The sequence below is a fragment of the Leptodactylus fuscus genome, chromosome 4 (genome assembly GCF_031893055.1).
Source record: "Leptodactylus fuscus isolate aLepFus1 chromosome 4, aLepFus1.hap2, whole genome shotgun sequence".
Taxonomy (NCBI): domain Eukaryota; kingdom Metazoa; phylum Chordata; class Amphibia; order Anura; family Leptodactylidae; genus Leptodactylus; species Leptodactylus fuscus.
This window is the reverse complement of record NC_134268.1, coordinates 154,019,593-154,042,467: the sequence shown is the minus strand read 5'-3', so window position 1 is coordinate 154,042,467 and position 22,875 is coordinate 154,019,593. Positions and strand designations below refer to the sequence as shown.

At 41.4% G+C, this 22,875-nt stretch overlaps 1 protein-coding gene across 1 annotated transcript in view; it reads left to right on the top strand.

Annotated features, from left to right (window-relative positions):
• The first annotated feature begins 2,776 nt into the window (after window positions 1-2,776).
• LOC142201096 (epidermal growth factor receptor-like) overlaps window positions 2,777-22,875 on the top strand; it is a 63,187-nt gene continuing 43,088 nt past the window's right edge. The window contains exons 1-7 of the mRNA XM_075271927.1: window positions 2,777-2,882; window positions 6,379-6,530; window positions 10,290-10,476; window positions 10,559-10,684; window positions 11,725-11,790; window positions 12,360-12,478; window positions 14,269-14,407. Coding sequence (XP_075128028.1) covers window positions 2,777-2,882; window positions 6,379-6,530; window positions 10,290-10,476; window positions 10,559-10,684; window positions 11,725-11,790; window positions 12,360-12,478; window positions 14,269-14,407 — 895 coding nt within the window. The remainder of the gene's footprint in view (window positions 2,883-6,378; window positions 6,531-10,289; window positions 10,477-10,558; window positions 10,685-11,724; window positions 11,791-12,359; window positions 12,479-14,268; window positions 14,408-22,875) is intronic.

Below are 22,875 nucleotides of genomic sequence, written 5' to 3'. Positions count from 1 at the left end.
ACAAAAAATTACTTCTGAATGATAGAATCCCTTTAAGGCTACATGCACATGACAGTGAAAAAATGCAGTGTGACATTTTTGTAATCAAATTGATCTCAGTGGGGCTATTCACGTGTCTGTTTTTTTGATAGTCCGTTTTGCTCGATTGCAAATTGGCTGTTAATAATGGAACGATTCATCAGTTTTCACAGATGTTCTTTTCAACCTTCATATGCATGTAGCCTAGGAATACATTCAGTGGCGTAACTACCGTGGTAGCAGCAGTAGCAGCTGCCACAGGGCCCAGGCCATTAGGGGGCCCGGTGACAGCCACTACCGCTGCGTTTTTTTTTAAAAAAAAATAGGCTGTTACGGGCCCTATTCACTTGCCGATCCTGGCTGGGCCGGGATCGGCAAGTGACACCGCGGGCCCCACAGGGGCTATCATTATACTCGGGGGTCTTTGCAGACCCCTGAGTATAATGACCGGCGGATCGGGAGAGGTAATAAACATAAAAAACTGTTACTTACCTCTCCTGCCAGGCCTCCGTCCTACTGTTGTCTGACGTCTCTGACATCACATGAACCCGGCATGCTTCCCGGGTCATGTGACGTCCGACGTCATTAACGAAGGACGCGAGCGATGGTCAGCACAGGAGGACAGCACAGCACAGGAGCTGGGGAACAGGTAAGAAGCAACAGTGGGGTTTTTTTTAAAATGTTTTTATTCCCCGGGTCTCCGATTATTATACTCTGGGGTCTGAAAAGACCCCAGAGTATAATTGTTTATGGGTGTCCACAGAGGGACACTATTGGGGTTAATACTGTGTGCAGGGGACACTATTGGGGTTAATACTGTGTGTAGGGGACACTATTGGGGTTAATACTGTGTGCAGGGGACACTATTGGGGTTAATACTGTGTGCAGGGGCCAGTAAGGGACATAATAGAGTGCGGAGGAGGGGGTCGGTCGAGGTCTTCGGCATCAGTTGGGATGGGGGGGGGGCCCATGTCAAAAGTTCGCCACGGGGCCCCGCCATTCCTAGTTACGCCACTAAATACATTCACATATTGCAGATATTCTAAAGATTTTATTGCCGAATTGTATGTGGGAAATCTGCAGCTTTTTACAGTACCAGTAAACTGAATGAGATTTTCCTCCATTTCATTGTTATGCTGCAGAGAATTCCAGGAATTTTACCTGAGGTATGATTTATGCTGCAGATTTTCATTGCAGATTTCATCCTTTGCAATACAAAGAGTGAAATTTGCAGTAAATCATTAGATGTTCCATAACATATTCTGGAGCAGAAAATGTACACTTCGCGATTATTTTTTTTATTTTCCCTTCAGCCTTTACTGAACGATAATTCTGCAAATCCTAGAAGCTATGGACCTACAGGAAGAATGCCTTAAAGCCACACGTGGCTCCAGGACCACTGGTTGTGTGACACTACTAGGCACATAGAGATATAGAGGCCAGGCTATGATCATATTTTGCACTAAAAAGAGGTACTGTATAGAAAAACCTGATATGTCATGTAAACTGGGCCCTAGAAAATTGCAGATTGTAGAAGCTCTAAACAAATACTTTTGTTCACCACCTAACAGAACAAACATATAAAATTATATAAAAATCTTATGTTTCTGTTGATGTAACTGATTGATGGGTTGTTTTTTCAGGATGGGATAGTTTTTTCAATAGCATCATTTTAAGTGTCAATAACTTATTCACTGTGCTGTATAAATAATTATAATTATTTAGGCAGAAATACATAAATTATATAGTTTCAAAATTATGTTTAACAAACTCCCTTGGTTGAACCTGATTGACATTTGATGTATTTTTTGAACCATACTAATGCTAGGTTTACACTCAGTACGAGACTCCGCCTTCCATTCCACTTAAAAAAGGTGATTGAAAAAATCCTGTAGGGAGGAATTTTCTCTCCGCTGTTTCTGGTGTAAACCGGTCGGACCCCACTATAGTCTATTGGGTACATGGGTTTCCTTGTTCCATATTTTTGGTACCCAAGTTGACTTGAAGGATGGAGAGGCGAATGCTAGAGTAAACTTAGCGTAACTATGTAACTCCATCCACTCCATCTTCTGAGCGTTCTAACCAGTTTATTGTTTTATTGATGGGCCTATTCATGAATTGTTTTTGTGTGATAAGATATACTTTTCACTGATACCATTTTGGGGTACATATTACTTTTGACATGAAGGATACTGTTTGTTTAGTCAGATTCTTTCTGTCTATAATATAATAATCAATCCACATTTAATAAGTAATGTATGCAAAATCCACGTAATTCCAAAGGGATCACTTACTTCTTTTTGCTACAATATCAGAAGAGGTGAAAGGATTGTGATGTGGTGTAATGTAGCTTGTTATTGCAAAACATGCCTTAAAGTTTGCAAAGTCTTTGCTTATCACTTTCATACAATGTAATATACAAGTGGCAAAACAAGTAGTTGTATTCAGGAAATTGAAATTGTTTGCTTAATTCCAAGTGGAGGTTGGCTTTGTTTGCTTTGCCCACATCAGTTTGTATCTCCACCAAGTCTCTTCTGTCATTTGTGGGAGGTGACTTTAAATTCTGGATAGTGGGCAAACTTCGAAATATATGCTGAACAGATTATTCTTTATTACAGAGCATATTGCAAACTCTAGAGCAGATCCGTGATGAAAATATAGATTCTAAATCATTTTCTTGCTGTAGCATTTGTATTTAAGACATATTTCCTTTGGTTTAAGGTTTTTCCATCTTGTTTACTTAACATAACAGATCAGAATGAAGGCACTTGGTCTGAAATTTGAACCCCGAAGACTTTCTGTATTCTTGACCATCTTTTTGCTGTTTATCAGGCAGTCTTGCAATGCTGAAGTAGACAGAAAAGGTAAGAATCCTAGTTTTACATTTGTTACCAGAATTATATAGTTTCAGGTTTGTGTTCTTTTACAAAATTATACTGATAACTTATAATAATTAAACTACTGAGGTCACTTTCACTTAAATTCAATCATTAGCAGATATAGCTTTGTGAATGTTGAAAAGTATGAGTGATTGTGACATGACACAATATCAAAAGGAAACAAAAAAAAGTAAAGGTGGGTATGAGGTTAAACCATACCACCTTAGCAACACTGGTATTCCAGTTGTCTCTACCTTGGATCCAAGTCTTTGTGACCCAAATAATGACCAAAGTTAGGAAATACATTTCTACCCCTACTACTGTTAGTACAGCTTTGTTGGTTCACACATTGGGATGTATGTTTGTTTCTAGCTTTAGAGTTATAAGGAAGATGCAGGTACAGATTAATAAACATGAGGAGGGCATTGGCAAAGCACTATTTGGTGGGTAATAACTTTACATGATACAATGAATAATTTATTTCCCGAAACTTGAATATCCTTTAAAAAACATATGTTGGCATTGTTAAGTAGTCATGCACACTAAACGGTACCAACTAATATGGGGCAGAATACCGTGCGCAGGGGCCACTATAGGGTATAATATTGTGTGCAGGGGCCACTATGGGGCATAATACTATGTGCAGGGGCCACTATGGGGCACAATAGTGTGTGCAGAAATGGGCGAGGGGAAGGGGTCGGTTGGTCAAAGTCTTTGGCGTCGGTTGGATGGGGGGGGGGGGGCTCATGTCAAAAGTTTGCCACGGGTCCCCACCATTCCTAGTTACGCCACTGCAGTCAGTACTGATTGGACAGTACATTTTAATGCATTCTTTAGACAAAGACAGGAGTGGATTTAGCAGAATATAGAAATGTAGATTGCGGTAACATATGTCATAACTACAGCACCACCTAATAGCAATATAACTATAGATAACAATGATGTGGTGTAAAATTGCCAACGTCACTCAATAATAGTATATAATTTGCAGTTGTTAATATAGAACTAAACATATAGTTTACAGTGCATTAACACTAAAATCTTAAGACTCCAAACAGGGATGATACATAAACGGTCAGAAAACCAGCATACAAAAATGTGAGATACTGAATATAGTATAGTAAAAATACCATCATGATAATAGTAAAGGATATCTGATCATTGTTATTCCTCAACAAAATTCTTATAATGTATTCTTCTTCTGATTAAGTGGACACTGTCTATAAAGATTGCTGTATTGTATGTGAAGAATCACTCCGTCATCTGTATATTTGTATCAACTCGTCCTGCTAGTAAAAAGAGCAATGATTACCCCCGAAGCCTGGTTGTCTGTTGTCATTGCCAGATATCAGAGTGGGGGTGGGTAGTCGGGGACATCAAAAAGGAGATTTTGTGCACATTGGGGACCCAGGGACCCCCTGAAAGCTGGCCACATCGGATATAGTACCCGTGATACCAGCCCTGGCCCCTCCTGAGTGTTACACTTTGTTTTGAAGACAGTGGTTTTATTGGTTTGATTGAAAAGAGGATTTGTAGGGTTGTGTGCTTCCATGCATGTAAGAGCACTAGTTTGTACAAAGGTGTGTGAACATAGCAGTGATGAAGATCTGGCACTATATATCATCTCAGTAAAGGGACAACAATTTGCTGTGCCATAAAGTTCATCTATCTAGTCTAGTCTTAAAATTGCAAGTTAAATCTCTTGCAAGTGAATAGCCGAGCGGCTGTTTATACAAGAAAGTGAAGGTGGTGAAAGGATATCGTGGAACATTTGACACCGCTACTGGTGGCTGAGTATTCCTCCCTTTTCTTCCCCCATTGATTGTATTTAAAATTGATATCCTATCCGTAAGACATGTCATCAATTTTAAATTTGGGGCTGGGGCCCAAATACCAGGGCAATTAATTCACTGACATGGCACTTATTTGGCCTCAAGATTAATTGGCATTATGACAGCGTAGTGACAAGATCGCCATAGTTCTATGCCGCCCAAAACCCGATCCATAAAGCGCATGTCCCTCCCTGTGGTAGGCGGGCTGCTCGGCTGGGGCCAATGAACATCATTGCAGTGTTCAGTGACACTCAAACTGGATCTCCAGTTTCCAATGCTCCCAGTAAGGGGGTATCACTCTGATCCATGACATAATGTTGTCATGGGAATCATAGTAGCTGATGCAACTAAATAGGGTACTAGGTTCTCCAAATCCCCTGGCATACTCTAAAACCACCAGAGGTGCTCCAAGAAGTTGTCCTATGCTGCAATGCTCAAAGCTTTACAAAAGATGGAAGGAATGTAGGATGATCCATTGTCAATCACATGCTGCCAATGGATAAGTATCAGGTACTATACAGTAGTGCAACATAGTATTGGGTACCATAAATTACTATCCAGATACTCAGTTGCAGCATTAGCACAGATTCAAAGTATTCACTAAGGCAGCAGCAAGCATGTCTATAATAAACTGCATATCTTGCTGAGCCTATACTGTCAGCCATACAGGAATAAATAACATCCTGTATAATAATTACCCAAGGGTGCATCCCTCCATGACAGCCCAACATGAAATATACAGTAATGACCATAAGTGTTGGCACCCCTGTAACTTTTCCAGAAAATAAAGTATTTCTCCCAGAAAATGATTACTTTTACATATAAATGTTATGGCACCTTCAAGAACTTGACCTACGGGGTGCTGAGAGTAAACCAAACTATATAATTTCAATGGCTTCAGAATCCTCTTTAAGGTCAGGGCCCCACTGGACATAAATACTGTAGTTTGGCCACGGTGGAAATGCCATGGAAAAAATTGCGTTTTACAGTCAGGGTAAAGTGGATGGGATTCTTGAGAATCCCATGCTCACTTTGCAGTAAAAAGCGTGGTGCAGACATGCCACAGTTATTCCCACAGTGCTTTATTGCTGCGGGACGTCCCGTGGGGCCTTGAATGAAAAAAAGGCAATGATGCCGCACACTCACAAATTTAGAAAGTGTGGTGCAGACATCAAAGGGTCCTTCGACCCCACAATCAGATTAATCAAAAAATGTTGTCGCACACACAGGTTTTGTTGCCAAAAAGGGAAATAAATTTATTTACAACACCGTGTACATCATTTGTTGTGCCTTTGGACATAGGGATCGCAGTAATATGAAAAAGACTGATAGATCACAATAGTTGACGTTTCGGTCGTGTAGACCTTCATCTGAACTGATCTATAGTGTGAATACAAGGCATGTAGGATGCGTCCCGTGGGGCCTGGACCTAACGTACTTCAACCTGCCAAATCTATTGTCATTGCCAATGTGCCTCACAATCAGTCTTCACTAGTTCCTCCCTATAATGTCAACCCATTCTGAGATATGTTAATAATTACTTCAGTATTGATTTGTTTCATGTTGTAGTAAAAAAATATATGATGTTTTTAGTCTCTTTGCTTCTGTTACGTTATACTGTATGCTTATATTACACTACTCTTTTACAGTGTGTTTGGGAACAAATAACAAGTTGACTAAACTTGGAACTACAGAAGAGCACTACAAACTGCTTAAAGAAATGTATAGTGGGTGTGAAATTGTGCTGGGAAATCTGGAAATCACCTATTTAGAATCGTATCATGATGCTTCATTCCTAAAGGTACTGAACATGACTAATTTCAGATCAATATCAGTTAAAACCTGGTGCCATTTATTCCTAGTTCCAATAGAATATTTCATAAAAATCTGTAACAGGACTCCCTATTGTTCTGATCTGTTCATATAGGCAGGAGTATACTATAATCCAGGGCTTGGGTGTAACCACAAAGTCTATTCTTCTTTTTAGGCTAAGGCCTCTTGTTGCAGAAACGCAGCTTTTTTGTTGCAGATTTTGCTGCATTTTTTTGAGCCAAAGCCAGGAGGGAATTGAGCAAAAGATAAAAGTATAAGAACTTCCTAGATATTTCCCATTCATTTTGTAGCCTTTTGTAGCTTGGGTTTGGCTCAAAAAAGAAGCAGCAAAATCTGCAACAAAAAAAACTGCATTTCCACAGCCTTAGAGATTATCCAACTGGTTCTCGTTGAACTAGATTCAGACTGAATATTACAGCTTGGTTATAAATAGAGATGAGCGAGTACTGTTGGGATCAGCCGATCCGAACAGCACGCTCGCATAGAAATGAATGGACGTAGCCGGCACGCGGGGGGTTAAGCGGCCGGCCGACGTCAAAGCGGAAGTACCAGGTGCTTCCATTCATTTCTATGGAGCGTGCTGTTCGGATCGGCTGATCCGAACAGTACTCGCTCATCTCTAGTTATAAACAAATCCAAACCTTTCATTCATTAAAATGTGGCCGGTTTGGTCCTTCCTCTGCCAAATATTACTTGCAAGTTACAACACCAGCTCCCATAGATAGTGAAATAATGCACAATGCTATAAGTACAGTCCCCTTCTCTATGTTCTATAAAGTTAAAAAGCATTAAAAAATAACAAACATAAAACAAGCAGTTCACACAGTTTCCATTTAAGGCCTGTAATCAACAGTCAGTCTGGTTCTCCAAGAAACCAAACCCCTCATTGCACATATGTGTGTAACTATGACAATGGTTTAATCTCTGTAAAGAAGGAAAAAAGGTTTCCCAAAGTCACATTTGGTGCTTCTTTACAGTAAGACCAGTGAGACTATGGCACTCAGCCATAAAATGTGGTGATCACTTACAACTTGGAGAAGCTCAAGAGAGGGACTTTATTGAAAGTAGGAATAACAGAAGTAACGGGAGCAAGAAATTTTTAGGAAAGAATGTGGGTCCAGGGATTTAGTCCAATTACCATATTTGGAGTAGGGATTTTTCCTCTGAGGCAACTGATATCAGACTTGTAGGATTTTTTGCCTTCCTCCGAATCAGCTAGTAGCACTAGTACTGCCCTGAGGGGGCATTCACATGGAGTAACGCGGCGCTGATTCTGGCACGATAACATGTGTGAGAATGAGTGCTGCAAAACAGAATCCCATTAAGTTCCGGAATCAGCGCTGCATTACTCCGTGTGAATGCCCCCTGATAGTTGCCCTGCTCCTAGGCCATATTCAAATTTTATCTTCACTTATAAGCTTTATTATGTTATGAGGAAGAAACAAAAGAAGATTCCGCGTCTCCTTTACTGGTAAGTGACACTAATATTCGTATGGTTGGTTGTGTGATTCCTCCTCTGGGGAACACGTACCTTCCACTTTACTTTTGTATGTGTGACAATAGGGTTGTAAGGCTACATAGCCTATTGCGGGGTTGCCACTACCTGGAGGACAGGCTGTTACAATGTCTGAGTGGTTGGTGAGATCTGGATATCCCACAACGCTGGAAAAATCCGGTGGGTGCACACAAGCTCGACAATGACCACTGAAGCCGGGTTGGCAAAGGAAAGATATTTTTATTTGTACTGATGGCGCGTTTCAGGGTATCAGTGCCACAAACTAGCACCACCCCTTCCTCAGATCTTGTCTGTAGAGCTGAAATAGCATGCAAACATATGTACATAGTAATCCTTTCGGTTTTATTGATACCCCGAAACAGATTTTTCCAGCATTATGGGATATCCAGATCCCACCAACCACTCAGACACTTATAAGCTTTGTTACATATTACCTACCAACTCTCAGAAGATTTATATAAAAAAAGGGGGTGACCTACCAGATTTCCTGAGGATCTGCCAAATCTCGTTGGCTGCCAGGCTGTCACTTCATATGTGATTTTAGCAGTGCCAGTTGTGGGAGGAGCACTCTCAGTACGTACATCACACAAAAGGGGTATTGCGGCAGGCAAATGGAGATGTGGCAATGCCCAGAACTGGTGTGGTCATGCCCATAGAGATGTGGCTTTGCCCAGAAATGTTTGCCATTCTCAGGCAAAATGTTGGTAAGTATGATATTTGATATGGTCTCTTTTGTTGTCTGTGTTATCTTTTAAGAATGTTACAATAGCTTTGTATTGTGCCTCTTATTCCGTTGTATTCTGCTTCTAATTCCGTCTTTCAGTCTGCATAATCTGCTTCACATGAAATAGTCGGCCTCTTGTTTACTATAGCTGATGGTGACTTACCTTTCATGGTGGCAGAACATGTGACAGCTATGGGGCACAAGAAGGTCCTGTTACTGAAATGTCTCTGCTGTTTTCCCACATAAACATTTTCCTGCAATTTACTAAGTGAAAGGAAGCAGCAGAGGGGACTGGGACATTTATCAGTGTATTTTTGCTAGTTTGTACAATATTGTTTGAGTGGAATACCTTAGAATTGTTTGGGTTGGACTCTTTTCTGTAACATACATCTTTGTGACAAAGAGTGTTAATAATCTTGTCGCTATAGAAAAGTGACAGAAAAAAATAGCTCCTATGGGGTCCTTTGAATTGTGTGTATGTGCTTGAGACATGGCAAATAATATTCCTCCTGTCTTAAATGAGGGCTCCCTCAGTGTGTTACCATCTTGCAGTGCTTTAATATGGATTAATGTTCACCTGATCCAAGCCTTACTGGTTGTGGTAAACTTTAAGATCAGTTAACATGGAGTTTTTTGTAGTGGATTCTGACGCAGAATCCGCCTCCATAAAATTCCTCCCATTGATTTCAATTAGAGCCGCTAGCTTCTTTTTTCTGCTAGTGGAAAAAAGAGGCGAACTGACCTGTCTTCAGGCAGATTCCACCTAAAAAAACCCATTGAAGTCAATGGGAGGCAAAAAAAAACGCAACGCAAACCGCTAGAAGTTTTTTCAAGGTCTATACACTGCACAGGAGCCAAAAAACAAACAAACAAACAAAAAAAAACCGCCTCAAAAAATGCCTCATGTAAAAAACCATGTCAAAAAACCATTTTCTAATTCCTAAAGCAGATTTTTTCCTCTCCAAAAAACTCAGTGTGAACATACCCTTAGGCCAGATTCACATGGAGTATTTTGGTTCGGAATTTGAGGCGGGATGCCACCTCAGATTCCGGACCAAAAAACAACTATTCACGACTGGATACCGGTGCAGTGCATACAGTGCACTGGCATCCAGTCGCGGAATTACGCTCCGGATTAGGCCCAAATGAATAGGCCTAGTCCAGAGGGAGTGACGCACCGTGGTCTTCCACGGCTGATTCAGCCACGGAAGATAGGGCATGTCGCTTCTTTTATCCGTGAGTGGAAAAATCTGCTTGTGGAAAAAGGAAATGCCCGACTCCCATTGAATTCAGTGGGAGCTGTTTTGTTTTTTTTGTTCAGGATTTTGAAGGAGATTCCGCCTCAAAATCCTGACCAAATATCTCTTTGTGAACTCAGCTTTAGTATGTAATCCCAAATACATTTTCAGCGTACAGTATAAATGAATATGGTTCAGAAACACTACACCGCTGGCATAATAATCCACATAATGGTAATTTCTTTGCAGGAAATACAAGAAGTAGCAGGATATGTTCTCATTGCTTTTAACTCGGTTAAAGCCATTCCCCTAATCAATCTTAGGGTTATCAGAGGGAACAATCTGTATAAGGACTCTGCACTCCACATTACGTTCAATTTTAATGAAAGCAATAATACGCTTGGTCTGGAAGAGCTGCCAATGAGACAACTGAAAGGTATGAAATAAAGCATTATGTATTATATACAATTAGAGCACAAGTGATTTATTTCTGAAGATTTATTGGCTCTTATTGACAGAAATCCTTCAAGGAGAAGTCACTATTACACGCAATCCTAGACTGTGCAACTTGGACACGATCAAGTGGAAAGACATTGTTCACTCAGGCAATGATATTGACGTCAAGCAGAGTTCCCCCTCACACTGTATGTGGTCATATTCATGAATTATATAGCTCTTATAACATTATTTTATGTCCATCCACTTTACCATTATTTGGTGTCATTTCTCCAGGGATAAGATTAGATTTGTAGAAAAGCCACAAACATTTGTCCTGACTTGTATTACAAAATGAAACATCTGCCGAGCCCAGATTCGAGCATGAGACTTACAGATAGTGAATCATGATTCATCATTTCAGAGAACAGGATTGATGATCATATGGTAGATCATCAGTATTCGCACTGAAAGGGTGCATTCACACTAAGTATACGCTGAGCTGATTCTGAATGTAAAACACATTCAGAATCAGCGGGTACAAAGTAGATCCCATTCATTTCGATGGGAGCCGGCATACGTGCGCTCCCATAGAAATGAATGGGCTGCTTTTTTTCCTATTGGTTTCAATGTGATACACGCGCATCACATTGAAACCAATAGGGAATAAAGCAGCAGATTCATTTCAATGGGGAGCTCAGGTATGCCGGCACCCATTGAAATGAATGGGACGTGCTATGTACGCGCTGATTATGAACGTGTTTTACGTTCAGAATCAGCTCAGTGTATACTTAGTGTGAATGCACCCTAAGGGTCTGATACCCCAACCCCACACGTATCAGATGTTCCAGGGATCGATCTATATATATCAATCAATAGAAAGTTTGTGGGCGCAACCATGGGTGTGTGCTAAGCCACAGATCTCCGACCAAATAGATCCACCAAGGATAATACATGTAAAAATCAACACTCCAAAATATGAAAAACCCCACACTTACTGGTATTTATTCCATGTGCAGCATTGCAGTTCCATGCTCAAACTTGAGAAAGGCTCCTGAGCCTGGAGCTGAAACATTATACATGGAATAAGTACTACTAAATGTGTGTTTTTCACATTTTTGGAGTGCTGCCTGTTTCTTGTACTATCTATCTCAACAAAATACAGACAATTGTATTATAGTAACTGTGTGTTTTATTGTATCTGCTTGTAGTCTTATCTAGAAACCTAAAAATAACCTTAAAATTGCAGGTCCTACATGTGCAGAAGATTGTAAAGGCTCATGTTGGGGTTCTGGTTCAGCAAACTGTCAGACACGTATGTACAATGTTTATTAGTTATTTCATTTTTCTTTAGCTGATCAAATATCTAAGAAAATCTACAGTACAATGGAGGGTGGGACCTATAAAGACTGGAATTTACTATGTCAGTCTTATTAAATTCCTCTGCTGACATGCGATGCACCAGAATTACTAAGAAACAATGGGCTCTTAATTCTGGCACATCTTAAGATACCCCGTGTTCCAGAACTGAATCCTATGCCAGTCAGAGCTGGCTACTACAGCTATAACTTGTACCAGTTTTCTCAGGCATCACCTCCCTGGGCCTCCTTGATCCGCACCTCACTCCAAACAGAAATCTCAGTCAGATCCATCACGTGACAAAAATAAATGGATGCCGATGTTCCCCATTGATTATAATGTGGTCTGTCAGTTATCAGTCATTTTGCCCGACGATAAACTTCTACATGCAGGACTATTTAGTCTGTAAAATTAGACAGAACTAAAATAGCCTCCAACACAGATATGAGTATAGCATACACATGAAGCTGGCTGTGACATGTTGCTCATATCTTGTTCTCTCTTGTTATATCTTATTTCTTTCAGTCACAAAGCTCATTTGTGCCCAGCAGTGTCCCGGACGGTGTAGGGGGCCGAGCCCTAGTGATTGCTGTCATAGCCAGTGTGCAGCAGGTTGCACAGGTCCTAGAGAAACAGACTGTCTGGTAATACACATAACTTGCAATAAGTTACATGAATGACTTGTCTGTAAGGCTATCAAGATGTATAGATTCTCAGTGCTTTCAGTGTAACTGGTGGAACAAAATACAACACAATTTCCTATGTCTATTCTGATACAGCCATTTCTGGGCAATAGTCTGTCAGCAGTTCTGATGATGGAAAACAGCAGACAGAACTAGACAGGTGCCCTGCAGGGTTTGTTAGATACACCTTTGGTGATGATTTAGCAACATCAGTGTAAAAAGATGTTGGCAGGCACAGATGACCTAAGTGCACCTGCGGCTATCACCTGCCCTAACAACTGGAGAAGAATCCTCTTCACTCCTGGACCTGGAGATGATGGTTGGAAGGGTCCTGATGGCAAGTTCTAAAACAACTAAAGCTACATTCGCATGACAGTGAATACTGGCTGTGTGATGATATTTTACACGAGGTCACACAGCATCAATTTCACTGAATGAGGGCTATTCACATGACCGTTATTTCACCGGTCCATTAACATGTCTTATTTTTTCCCTTTTCACAGATCCCTCCGTATACTGAAAAGTACAGGAGATCCATTAAAATGAGTGCCCCTCGGGTGCAAGATGATTGCGAAAAATTGATGTTTTTCACAGACATTTTGACCACTTTCATGCACATCTAGCCTTAATCTCCCCCCCCCCCCCCCTGCTCCGTTCAAAGGTTTTCCGGTCTAAAAATGGGCACCTGTGGATTACTCTATAACACTGGAAAGATGCAAAACATATACAAACACAGTGGCACATGGCACAACATAAAACAAACAATACATTTTATCAGTGTCCACCAGGATGCTGCACAATTATAATACTAAGTATTAGTAAATTTGTTGTATACTGTTAAAGTAAAAATTTTGGCAGCTACTCCATAGGTGGTCTTATGGTAGAGTTCATGCCTCTGTATGTGAGGTCCAATGAGAACGGGTTAGCCTAGCTTCTTGGCAAGTCAGTGGACAAGTTTTTACATTTATACTTTCACTGCTTAGAAAAAGAGTTTGCTAATTTATATGTGATAATGTAGTTTTATAAATATAAAATCTAGAGATGAGTGAGTAGTGTTCGATCGAGTAGGTGTTCGATCGAATACTACGATATTCGAAATACTCGTACTCGATCGAACACTACTAGCTGTTCGAAGTTTAAGGTTCGATGCAGAACCAGCGTTGATTGGCAGAATGCTATACATTCTGCCAATCAACGCTGGTTCTTCTCTTATCTTTAGAAGTCTTCTCTGTGCAGCGTCCCCGCAGCGACTTCCGGCTGGAATTCACTCTGCCTAGGCATCCGGCCTAGGCAGAGCCAACTGCGCATGCACGGGCATGCCTTCGCATGCGCAGTCGGCTCTGCTCAGGCGTCGGGCCAGGCAGAGCCGACCGCGCATGCGCAGTCAGCTCTGCCTAGGCCCCGATGCCTAGGCAGAGTGAATTCCAGCCGGAAGACGCCGTGGGGGCGCTGCGCCGGGAGAAGACTTCAAGGGGAATCCAGCCCGACCGTCACTCGTGGACTTGGTAAGTATAATTTAATTGAATTTTGAGTACCCCTGAAACGAGCATTTCCCCCCATAGACTGTAATGGGGTTCAAAATCCGTTCGAACAGCCGAACAGTGTGCGGCTGTTTGAATTGGATTTCGAACCTCGAACATTTTAGTGTTCGCTCATCTCTAATAAAAACTAAACGTCAACGTAAACAGTTTACAACTTTCTTCTGATAACATTCAATATTGTATAACTTACCTACCAATTCTTTTGTTAAGGCCTGCCTCAAATTTCGTGATGGTGACACATGCTTGGAAAGCTGTTCCTGGACAAATACTTACAACTTAAGGACGAACTTAGTGGAGGTTGGCTACAAAAAGTATGCTTGTGGGTCCACATGTGTTAACAAATGTCCATGTAAGTAAACAGCTGTTGTCTACACTTGCGCACAACTCATGTAATATTTAGAACTTCTCCACATCTTGCAATTTGACAGTAGTCATTATTTTGCACAAGTATTCTGAATCTAAAATCAGTAATGGATACAAAGAAGATCTTTATGTAATGTTTACTCTTTGTCTTGGCTTTGGCTTCAAAATCCTGATCATCTTTTAATAAGGTCCAAGAAGTTTGGTTATTGAAATAAAAAGGAGTGTGCCATTAAAACAACACCTTTCCACAGATCCGGAGTGGATAATCACTAAGTATCCCCTGTTATATTTTCTCTTTGCCTTGAATTTTGGCTTTAAAATACCGAAGCAAAATACTGACCAAATCTACATTGTCTAGGATCAGAACAACATGGCTGTTTTTCTACAAAACAGCACCACATCTGTCAAGGTTGTATGGGGTATTGCAGGTCATTCACGTCAATGGAGCTGAAATGTAATCCCATTCACAACATATGAACAGGTGTGGAGATGTTTTTGGAAGAAAGTAGCTGTGTTTCTCTATTCCTGGACAAGCCCTTTAAGTGTTTTCAGGTTGGTTATTGATATTTGGTGGGTTTTCTCATAGCTTTCCAGGCATATAAACATCATAAAGAGGTTATTTTACTGAGGCCCATCCTGTCTTAGCCACAGTGGATAGTTCTTAAGCATCAGCAGCTCTGGATCTGGACAGTCAGTTGACAAGTCGCTACATGATACTACAGTACAGGGGGAAATGTATGGCTGGCTGCAATTTCCCATGCTAATAACAGTTGATTTGTGGGGTTTCAGAAGCTGAACCCACAGTGATCAGTTAGACCTTCTTCATTTCAAAAAGGTGTTGCTTCCCCAGCTGCACCTCACTAACATCTGAGGGACATCTCAATGGTGAGGCCCTCCTTACAGCTTAAGCAGTACAGCCTTAGATGATAAGTTGAACAAGGGGTGATTTGCCCTTTACAGCGTAGAGATGAGCAGACCTCCCAAGATTTGTTTCATGTTCAGGTGGTTCAGGTCCCTGATTAGTTTTGGATTGAAAAAGTTTGGTACATACTGAAACATTAAGACTCTAGGCATTCCCATGTGACAGCGGTAACCCCGGGGACATGACGTCATTGAAGACACCAAAAGAGAGAACTAGAGTAGGCCAAAGAGAGGTGAGGAAAGGGGAGTATAAATGTAAATTTTTTTTTACCTCCCCTGGGCCTGCATCTATTATACTCTGGGATCTGAAGAGACTTGATTAGAATAATTTACCAGAAAATATGTTGCGGCAGCCATTTTAGCTTGTCTGAGATGAATCATAAAAATTTCAGTCTTGTTAAAAACCAAACAATTTGGGTTGAACCCAACTTGCTCCGAAGAGGTTCATCCATTTCTGGTCCAGCACCAAAATGGGATGCCATTTTGATATTTACCATACAGCTTTTTCTATTCTATGCATCAAACTTCATTTACTGAAATTCTATTTCCTTAAATAGTGAGCTAGAGGCAGATAAAGACTGGATTTTACTGATCATAGTCTATAAGAATGCACTAGTCTCTCTACACTAAAAGTATACTTCATGGTGCTTTTTTTTTACTACTACTGATACTGGTATCAAAAATTCTCAAACTAATTCACTTTATTCTTCAGATAATTACATCGTATCAGACTCTGGAACTTGTGAACATATATGTGGCATTTTTGAAACAGGAGAAAATGAAGTTCAAAACTGTGAAAAAGGATCATGTGAAAATGGTAAATGTACCTTCTTTAGTCAAACTAATGGATTCAAAATATGTTGTATTATTCTGGACTAGTAGATGATGTTAAAATCTGTTTGCCAGGTTTGTGATTAGCAATGAATCAATGAAAACTGAATGAAAACTTCCTCTTGTTCAGAAGCCTTTTCCATCATCTCATATAACATATAGCATCTTGTTGCTATGGCCAATCCATTCATACACTCAAAATGGCACATCTGTTGGGTTATCATGGCAGCTGGAGGCCTAACAAAGATCCCAAGGTCAAAGACAAAGACATGTGAGCGTATAACATCCTTTCTGGTAAAGCCCATTACACCTAGCGTAATCAGACACAAAACCCCACTCATATCTAAACATCTCAATGAAATACTGAAAAGGCAGAGGTCTGCGCTCACTGGTAGATCTTATAAAACAGCCAAAAGTCGAAGTAGTAAAAGATGAATTTATTGAAAAAATAAAAAGCACAACGCGTTTCGGACCTCCACGGGTCCTTTCTCAAGTGCAGATTTTGCTAAAAGAAATACACATACAAAGAGTAATAAAATGTAAGTATAAAATGTACAAATAGTGCAAAAAATAAATGAAATAAAATAAAGGCACCAAGCCCACAGGTACACAAAAGACCCATTGTAAATAACACTTGCATCACTAAAATAGAAGTAATGGTACACAGGTCTCTTGGGTTATTACAATTTACAATTTACAGGGAGTGATATACACCTCAAAGAGTGAAAGTGCGGGTCTCTTTAAAAGGTAAATATGTATGCAGGTAAGTACAACAACCCAATTGCAGCAGAGAATAAAACAGTGACTGTTGATCACAGTGTAAACATAGTTGAGAAACACTTGTCTAATGCCCCTTTGATATGTTGCAGTGAATGTCTGCTATCACAAACACCTGTCCCCCTGAGGGTTCCTCAGAGGCAAATGACTAGTGTATGGATACTCTCTCACTTGGAGAGTCATTGTAAGCCTCATGTATACACTGAGCGATTACATAAAGAAACATTGTAACTAGAGCCTCCATAGAGAGCGTGGTGTCTTACCTGAGTCAGCCGGGCTGGATGTATGCTTGCCCGACTGATACTCAGCTCTTTTAACCGTTCCCCGTGCATGTCATGGCGTGTGGGCACTAGACAGCGCCTGCGCCGGTCACGGCGTACACACGCACAAGCACGTCGCAACCCTGGAGGAAAACGAGATAAGTGCGCATGCGTCACCCAAGTCGAAGGGTGCGCATGCGTAGTAGGGGGACAAAGGGAATAGTCCATGTGCACATGTGCCTCTCGGCACATATACGCTTACGTCTATGTTAGCCCCATGGGGAAATGGAATGTGCGCGCATGCGCCACCTCGGATAGAGGCGCGCATGCGCAACAGAACGAAACCAAATTGATCCACATGCATGTGTCAGTTGATGGACGACCCGCCGGCTGATGCGCTAGGTTCATCCCTCAGGCGTGACAAGTAGAACGTTATACAGATGACCAAACAGTGTTTTCCCATTGACTTATTTTTAGGGGGATCGCAAATTAAATCAAAACTGTGAAAAAGGATCATGTGAAAATGGTAAATGTACCTTCTTTAGTCAAACTAATGGATTCAAAATATATTGTATTATTCTGGACTAGTAGATGATGTTAAAATTTGTTTGCCAGGTTTGTGATTAGCAATGAATCAATGAAAACTGAATGAAAACTTCCTCTTGTTCAGAAGCCTTTTCCATCATCTCATATAACATATAGCATCTTGTTGCCATGGCCAATCCATTCATACACTCAAAATGGCACATCTGTTGGGTTATCATGGCAGCTGGAGGCCTAACAAAGATCCCAAGGTCAAAGACAAAGACATGTGAGCGTATAACATCCTTTCTGGTAAAGCCCATTACACCTACCGTAATCAGACACAAAACCCCACTCATATCTAAACATCTCAATGAAACATGGGGTCTACAAGAGAGGAGTTTTCACAATAAAAGAGACTTCCTCTAGCTCAAAAATCCCACATTGGCACTTTTCTATCATCTTCCAAAGATCCATAAGGATCCTAAAAGCCATTTATCTCTGGTGTCCATTTAGTCACTAGAAATCTATCCCAATGTACTGATGTACACCTTCAGAGGCGTGTTTTAATATTAGCTTCATACCTAAAGGATTTGGCCAGTTTAACAGGCGACCTTCTCTATATTAATTCCTTCCCCCAGTGAGATTTTTCAATTTTTGTTTTTGACTTTCCGCCTTTCAAACCCCATAACTTCTTTTTTTTTTCATGTTCTCATGAAAGGGCTTAATGTTTGCGATACAAATTGTTCTTCATGATTCTACCATTTATTTTTCTGTACAATGTACTTGGAAGCTGGAAAAAAAAATCAGAACGGGGTGGATTTGAAAAAAAAAGTACATTTGTGCGGCTTTCCTACAGGCTTCGTTTTTGCAGCCTTCATTCTGCAGCCAAAATGACATGTCACCTGTATTTTATATTTTGATGTGATTCTGGGGATACCAAATTTCTGGGGATACCAAATTTATATGGTTTTATTTACATTTGAACCCCTTAGTAAAAATGTAAAATTTTGTAAAAAAAAATAAAATAAAAATAAAAAATTCTAAAAGTCATCATTTTATATGGATAGGATGTTTTTTTTTTTGTTTGTTTTTTTTTTATAGAGGGACAGGTGTACTTTTTAGTTATACCATTTTTGGGAATGTCTATTGCTTTGATCACTTTTTAAAATTTTTACGAAAGGCTGTTGGATGTTTTTTCCACCATAAACTGGCCTCATCATGTGCAGGATAATGTTTGCTTTTCCATTAGTGCCCCTGTATTCTTTCTGTTGCCCACCGTTACTACTTAGCTCAATTTGCATGTGACTTTTTTAGGCTTTCAGACATTTATAGCTTCACTTTACTACCACAGAAAAATTATAGAAGGACACCAATGGAAAGAGATTTACTTGATCCTGCACATCATGGGGTTAGTTTACGGTGAAAAACCACATTCATTGTTCCTTTTAACAATGCTTGTAACATAAATAGAAAAAAGCAACACATTAATGGGATCAATGTACCATCCTACATGGTGAATGTCATAAAATTTTTTAAAAATGTCAGAGCATCTGTTTTTTGTTCAGCCCACCAAAATTAGGAATAAAATGGTATCCATTTACTTCTGTGCAATGAATGAATAGGAGCCACAGAAGTGCAGCCACAAAACTGGACAGGAATAGGACTTGCTCCATATTTTGAGCCACAGCCTGTCGGTCCGCTCTCAGGACCATATAATTCTCAGTCATGTGCACAGGCCCACAGAAATAAATGGATCAGTGTGCTATCTAGAAAAAACCTGGATAGCACACTGAACTAGCACACGGTCGTGTGCAAGGGGCTTAAGGCCCAGATTGAAGGCGTGATCAAGCAAACATGTAATGGTCACAGTTCTAAGGGCCATTTCCACATATGAATTATAGTTACTGCTCTTACAATCTCAAGAAATAATAGCTGTCCAATGATAAAGTCACAAAATGATTAATGAGAAATGAAAAAAATATCATTAATTGTTAATTAAAATAGTGCAGCAAAAAAATACTGCAGAGAAATATGCGGTGGAAATGCATCACATTTTTTCTGCAGTGTGTTTTATTGCGCTTTTGCAGAATTTTTGCCCTTATTATAACTATATGGAAAATGCCAGCATTTCCATAAGTATAATTGACATGTTGCGATGTTATAAAACACAAGCATTTTTGAATAGGCAGCTTTTCCACTGCAAAGATTTTCTGCAATGTGTGGATGGGATTAGTCAGAATCCCATTCACTTTACATGTACTGTAAAACGCAGCGTTTACGCAACTTGGGGCTTCATCTTACAATGGTGCATATACAATAATTTTAAGAATGAGACAATAATTGGAAGATTATTTATTTTTTAGACACTTTTAACTGATGAAAAAATTGCTCATTCAATGTTTGATCCAAGAACACTTTCTGTGTTTTCAGCTTTAAAAAGTATTTGGGCTAAATCTAAGCAAACATCTCGAAAGCAAAATGTCTACATCCTGACCGCGGAAAAAGAAACGTAAGTAATATATATTGGCCTCTTCCAATATAATATGGTATGAATAATATTAATATTTGCAAAAACTAACGTCATAAATTAATCCATTAAACGTTGGTTTTCAGCCTGAGGCTAAGGTTCCATGTTGCAGAAATAGAGATGAGCGAACACTAAAATGTTCGAGGTTCGAAATTCGATTCGAACAGCCGCTCACTGTTCGAGTGTTCGAATGGGTTTCGAACCCCATTATAGTCTATGGGGAACATAAACTCGTTAAGGGGGAAACCCAAATCCGTGTCTGGAGGGTCACCAAGTCCACTATGACACCCCAGGAAATGATACCAACACCCTGGAATGACACTGGGACAGCAGGGGAAGCATGTCTGGGGGCATAAAAGTCACTTTATTTCATGGAAATCCCTGTCAGTTTGCGATTTTCGCAAGCTAACTTTTCCCCATAGAAATGCATTGGCCAGTGCTGATTGGCCAGAGTACGGAACTCGACCAATCAGCGCTGGCTCTGCTGGAGGAGGCGGAGTCTAAGATCGCTCCACACCAGTCTCCATTCAGGTCCGACCTTAGACTCCGCCTCCTCCGGCAGAGCCAGCGCTGATTGGCCGAACGCTGGCCAATGCATTCCTATGCGAATGCAGACTTAGCAGTGCTGAGTCAGTTTTGCTCAACTACACATCTGATGCACACTCGGCACTGCTACATCAGATGTAGCAATCTGATGTAGCAGAGCCGAGGGTGCACTAGAACCCCTGTGCAAACTCAGTTCACGCTAATAGAATGCATTGGCCAGCGCTGATTGGCCAATGCATTCTATTAGCCCGATGAAGTAGAGCTGAATGTATGTGCTAAGCACACACATTCAGCACTGCTTCATCACGCCAATACAATGCATTAGCCAGTGCTGATTGGCCAGAGTACGGAATTCGGCCAATCAGCGCTGGCTCTGCTGGAGGAGGCGGAGTCTAAGGTCAGACCTGAATGGAGACTGGTGTGGAGCGATCTTAGACTCCGCCTCCTCCAGCAGAGCCAGCGCTGATTGGCCGAATTCCGTACTCTGGCCAATCAGCACTGGCTAATGCATTGTATTGGCGTGATGAAGCAGTGCTGAATGTGTGTGCTTAGCACACACATTCAGCTCTACTTCATCGGGCTAATAGAATGCATTGGCCAGCGCTGATTGGCCGAATTCCGTACTCTGGCCAATCAGCACTGGCTAATGCATTGTATTGGCGTGATGAAGCAGTGCTGAATGTGTGTGCTTAGCACACACATTCAGCTCTACTTCATCGGGCTAATAGAATGCATTGGCCAGCGCTGATTGGCCGAATTCCGTACTCTGGCCAATCAGTGCTGGCCAATGCATTCTATTAGCTTGATGAAGCAGAGTGTGCACAAGGGTTCAAGCGCACCCTCGGCTCTGATGTAGCAGAGCCGAGGGTGCACAAGGGTTCAAGTGCACCCTCGGCTCTCCTACATCAGAGCCGAGGGTGCGCTTGAACCCTTGTGCAGCCTCGGCTCTGCTACATCAGAGCCGAGGGTGCGCTTGAACCCTTGTGCACACTCTGCTTCATCAAGCTAATAGAATGCATTGGCCAGCGCTGATTGGCCAATGTATTCTATTAGCCTGATGAAGTAGAGCTGAATGTGTGTGCTAAGCACACACATTCAGCTCTACTTCATCGGGCTAATAGAATGCATTGGCCAGCGCTGATTGGCCAGAGTACGGAACTCGACCAATCAGCGCTGGCTCTGCTGGAGGAGGCGGAGTCTAAGATCGCTCCACACCAGTCTCCATTCAGGTCCGACCTTAGACTCCGCCTCCTCCAGCAGAGCCAGCGCTGATTGGCCGAATTCCGTACTCTGGCCAATCAGCACTGGCTAATGCATTGTATTGGCGTGATGAAGCAGTGCTGAATGTGTGTGCTTAGCACACACATTCAGCTCTACTTCATCGGGCTAATAGAATGCATTGGCCAGCGCTGATTGGCCGAATTCCGTACTCTGGCCAATCAGCACTGGCTAATGCATTGTATTGGCGTGATGAAGCAGTGCTGAATGTGTGTGCTTAGCACACACATTCAGCTCTACTTCATCGGGCTAATAGAATGCATTGGCCAGCGCTGATTGGCCGAATTCCGTACTCTGGCCAATCAGCACTGGCTAATGCATTGTATTGGCGTGATGAAGCAGTGCTGAATGAGTGTGCTTAGCACACACATTCAGCTCTACTTCATCGGGCTAATAGAATGCATTGGCCAATCAGCGCTGGCCAATGCATTCTATTAGCGTGAACTGAGTTTGCACAGGGGTTCTAGTGCACCCTCGGCTCTGCTACATCAGATTGCTACATCTGATGTAGCAGTGCCGAGTGTGCATCAGATGTGTAGTTGAGCAAAACTGACTCAGCACTGCTAAGTCTCTGCATTCGCATAGGAATGCATTGGCCAGCCTTCGGCCAATCAGCGCTGGCTCTGCCGGAGGAGGCGGAGTCTAAGGTCGGACCTGAATGGAGACTGGTGTGGAGCGATCTTAGACTCCGCCTCCTCCAGCAGAGCCAGCGCTGATTGGTCGAGTTCCGTATTCTGGCCAATCAGCGCTGGCCAATGCATTCTATTAGCCCGATGAAGTAGAGCTGAA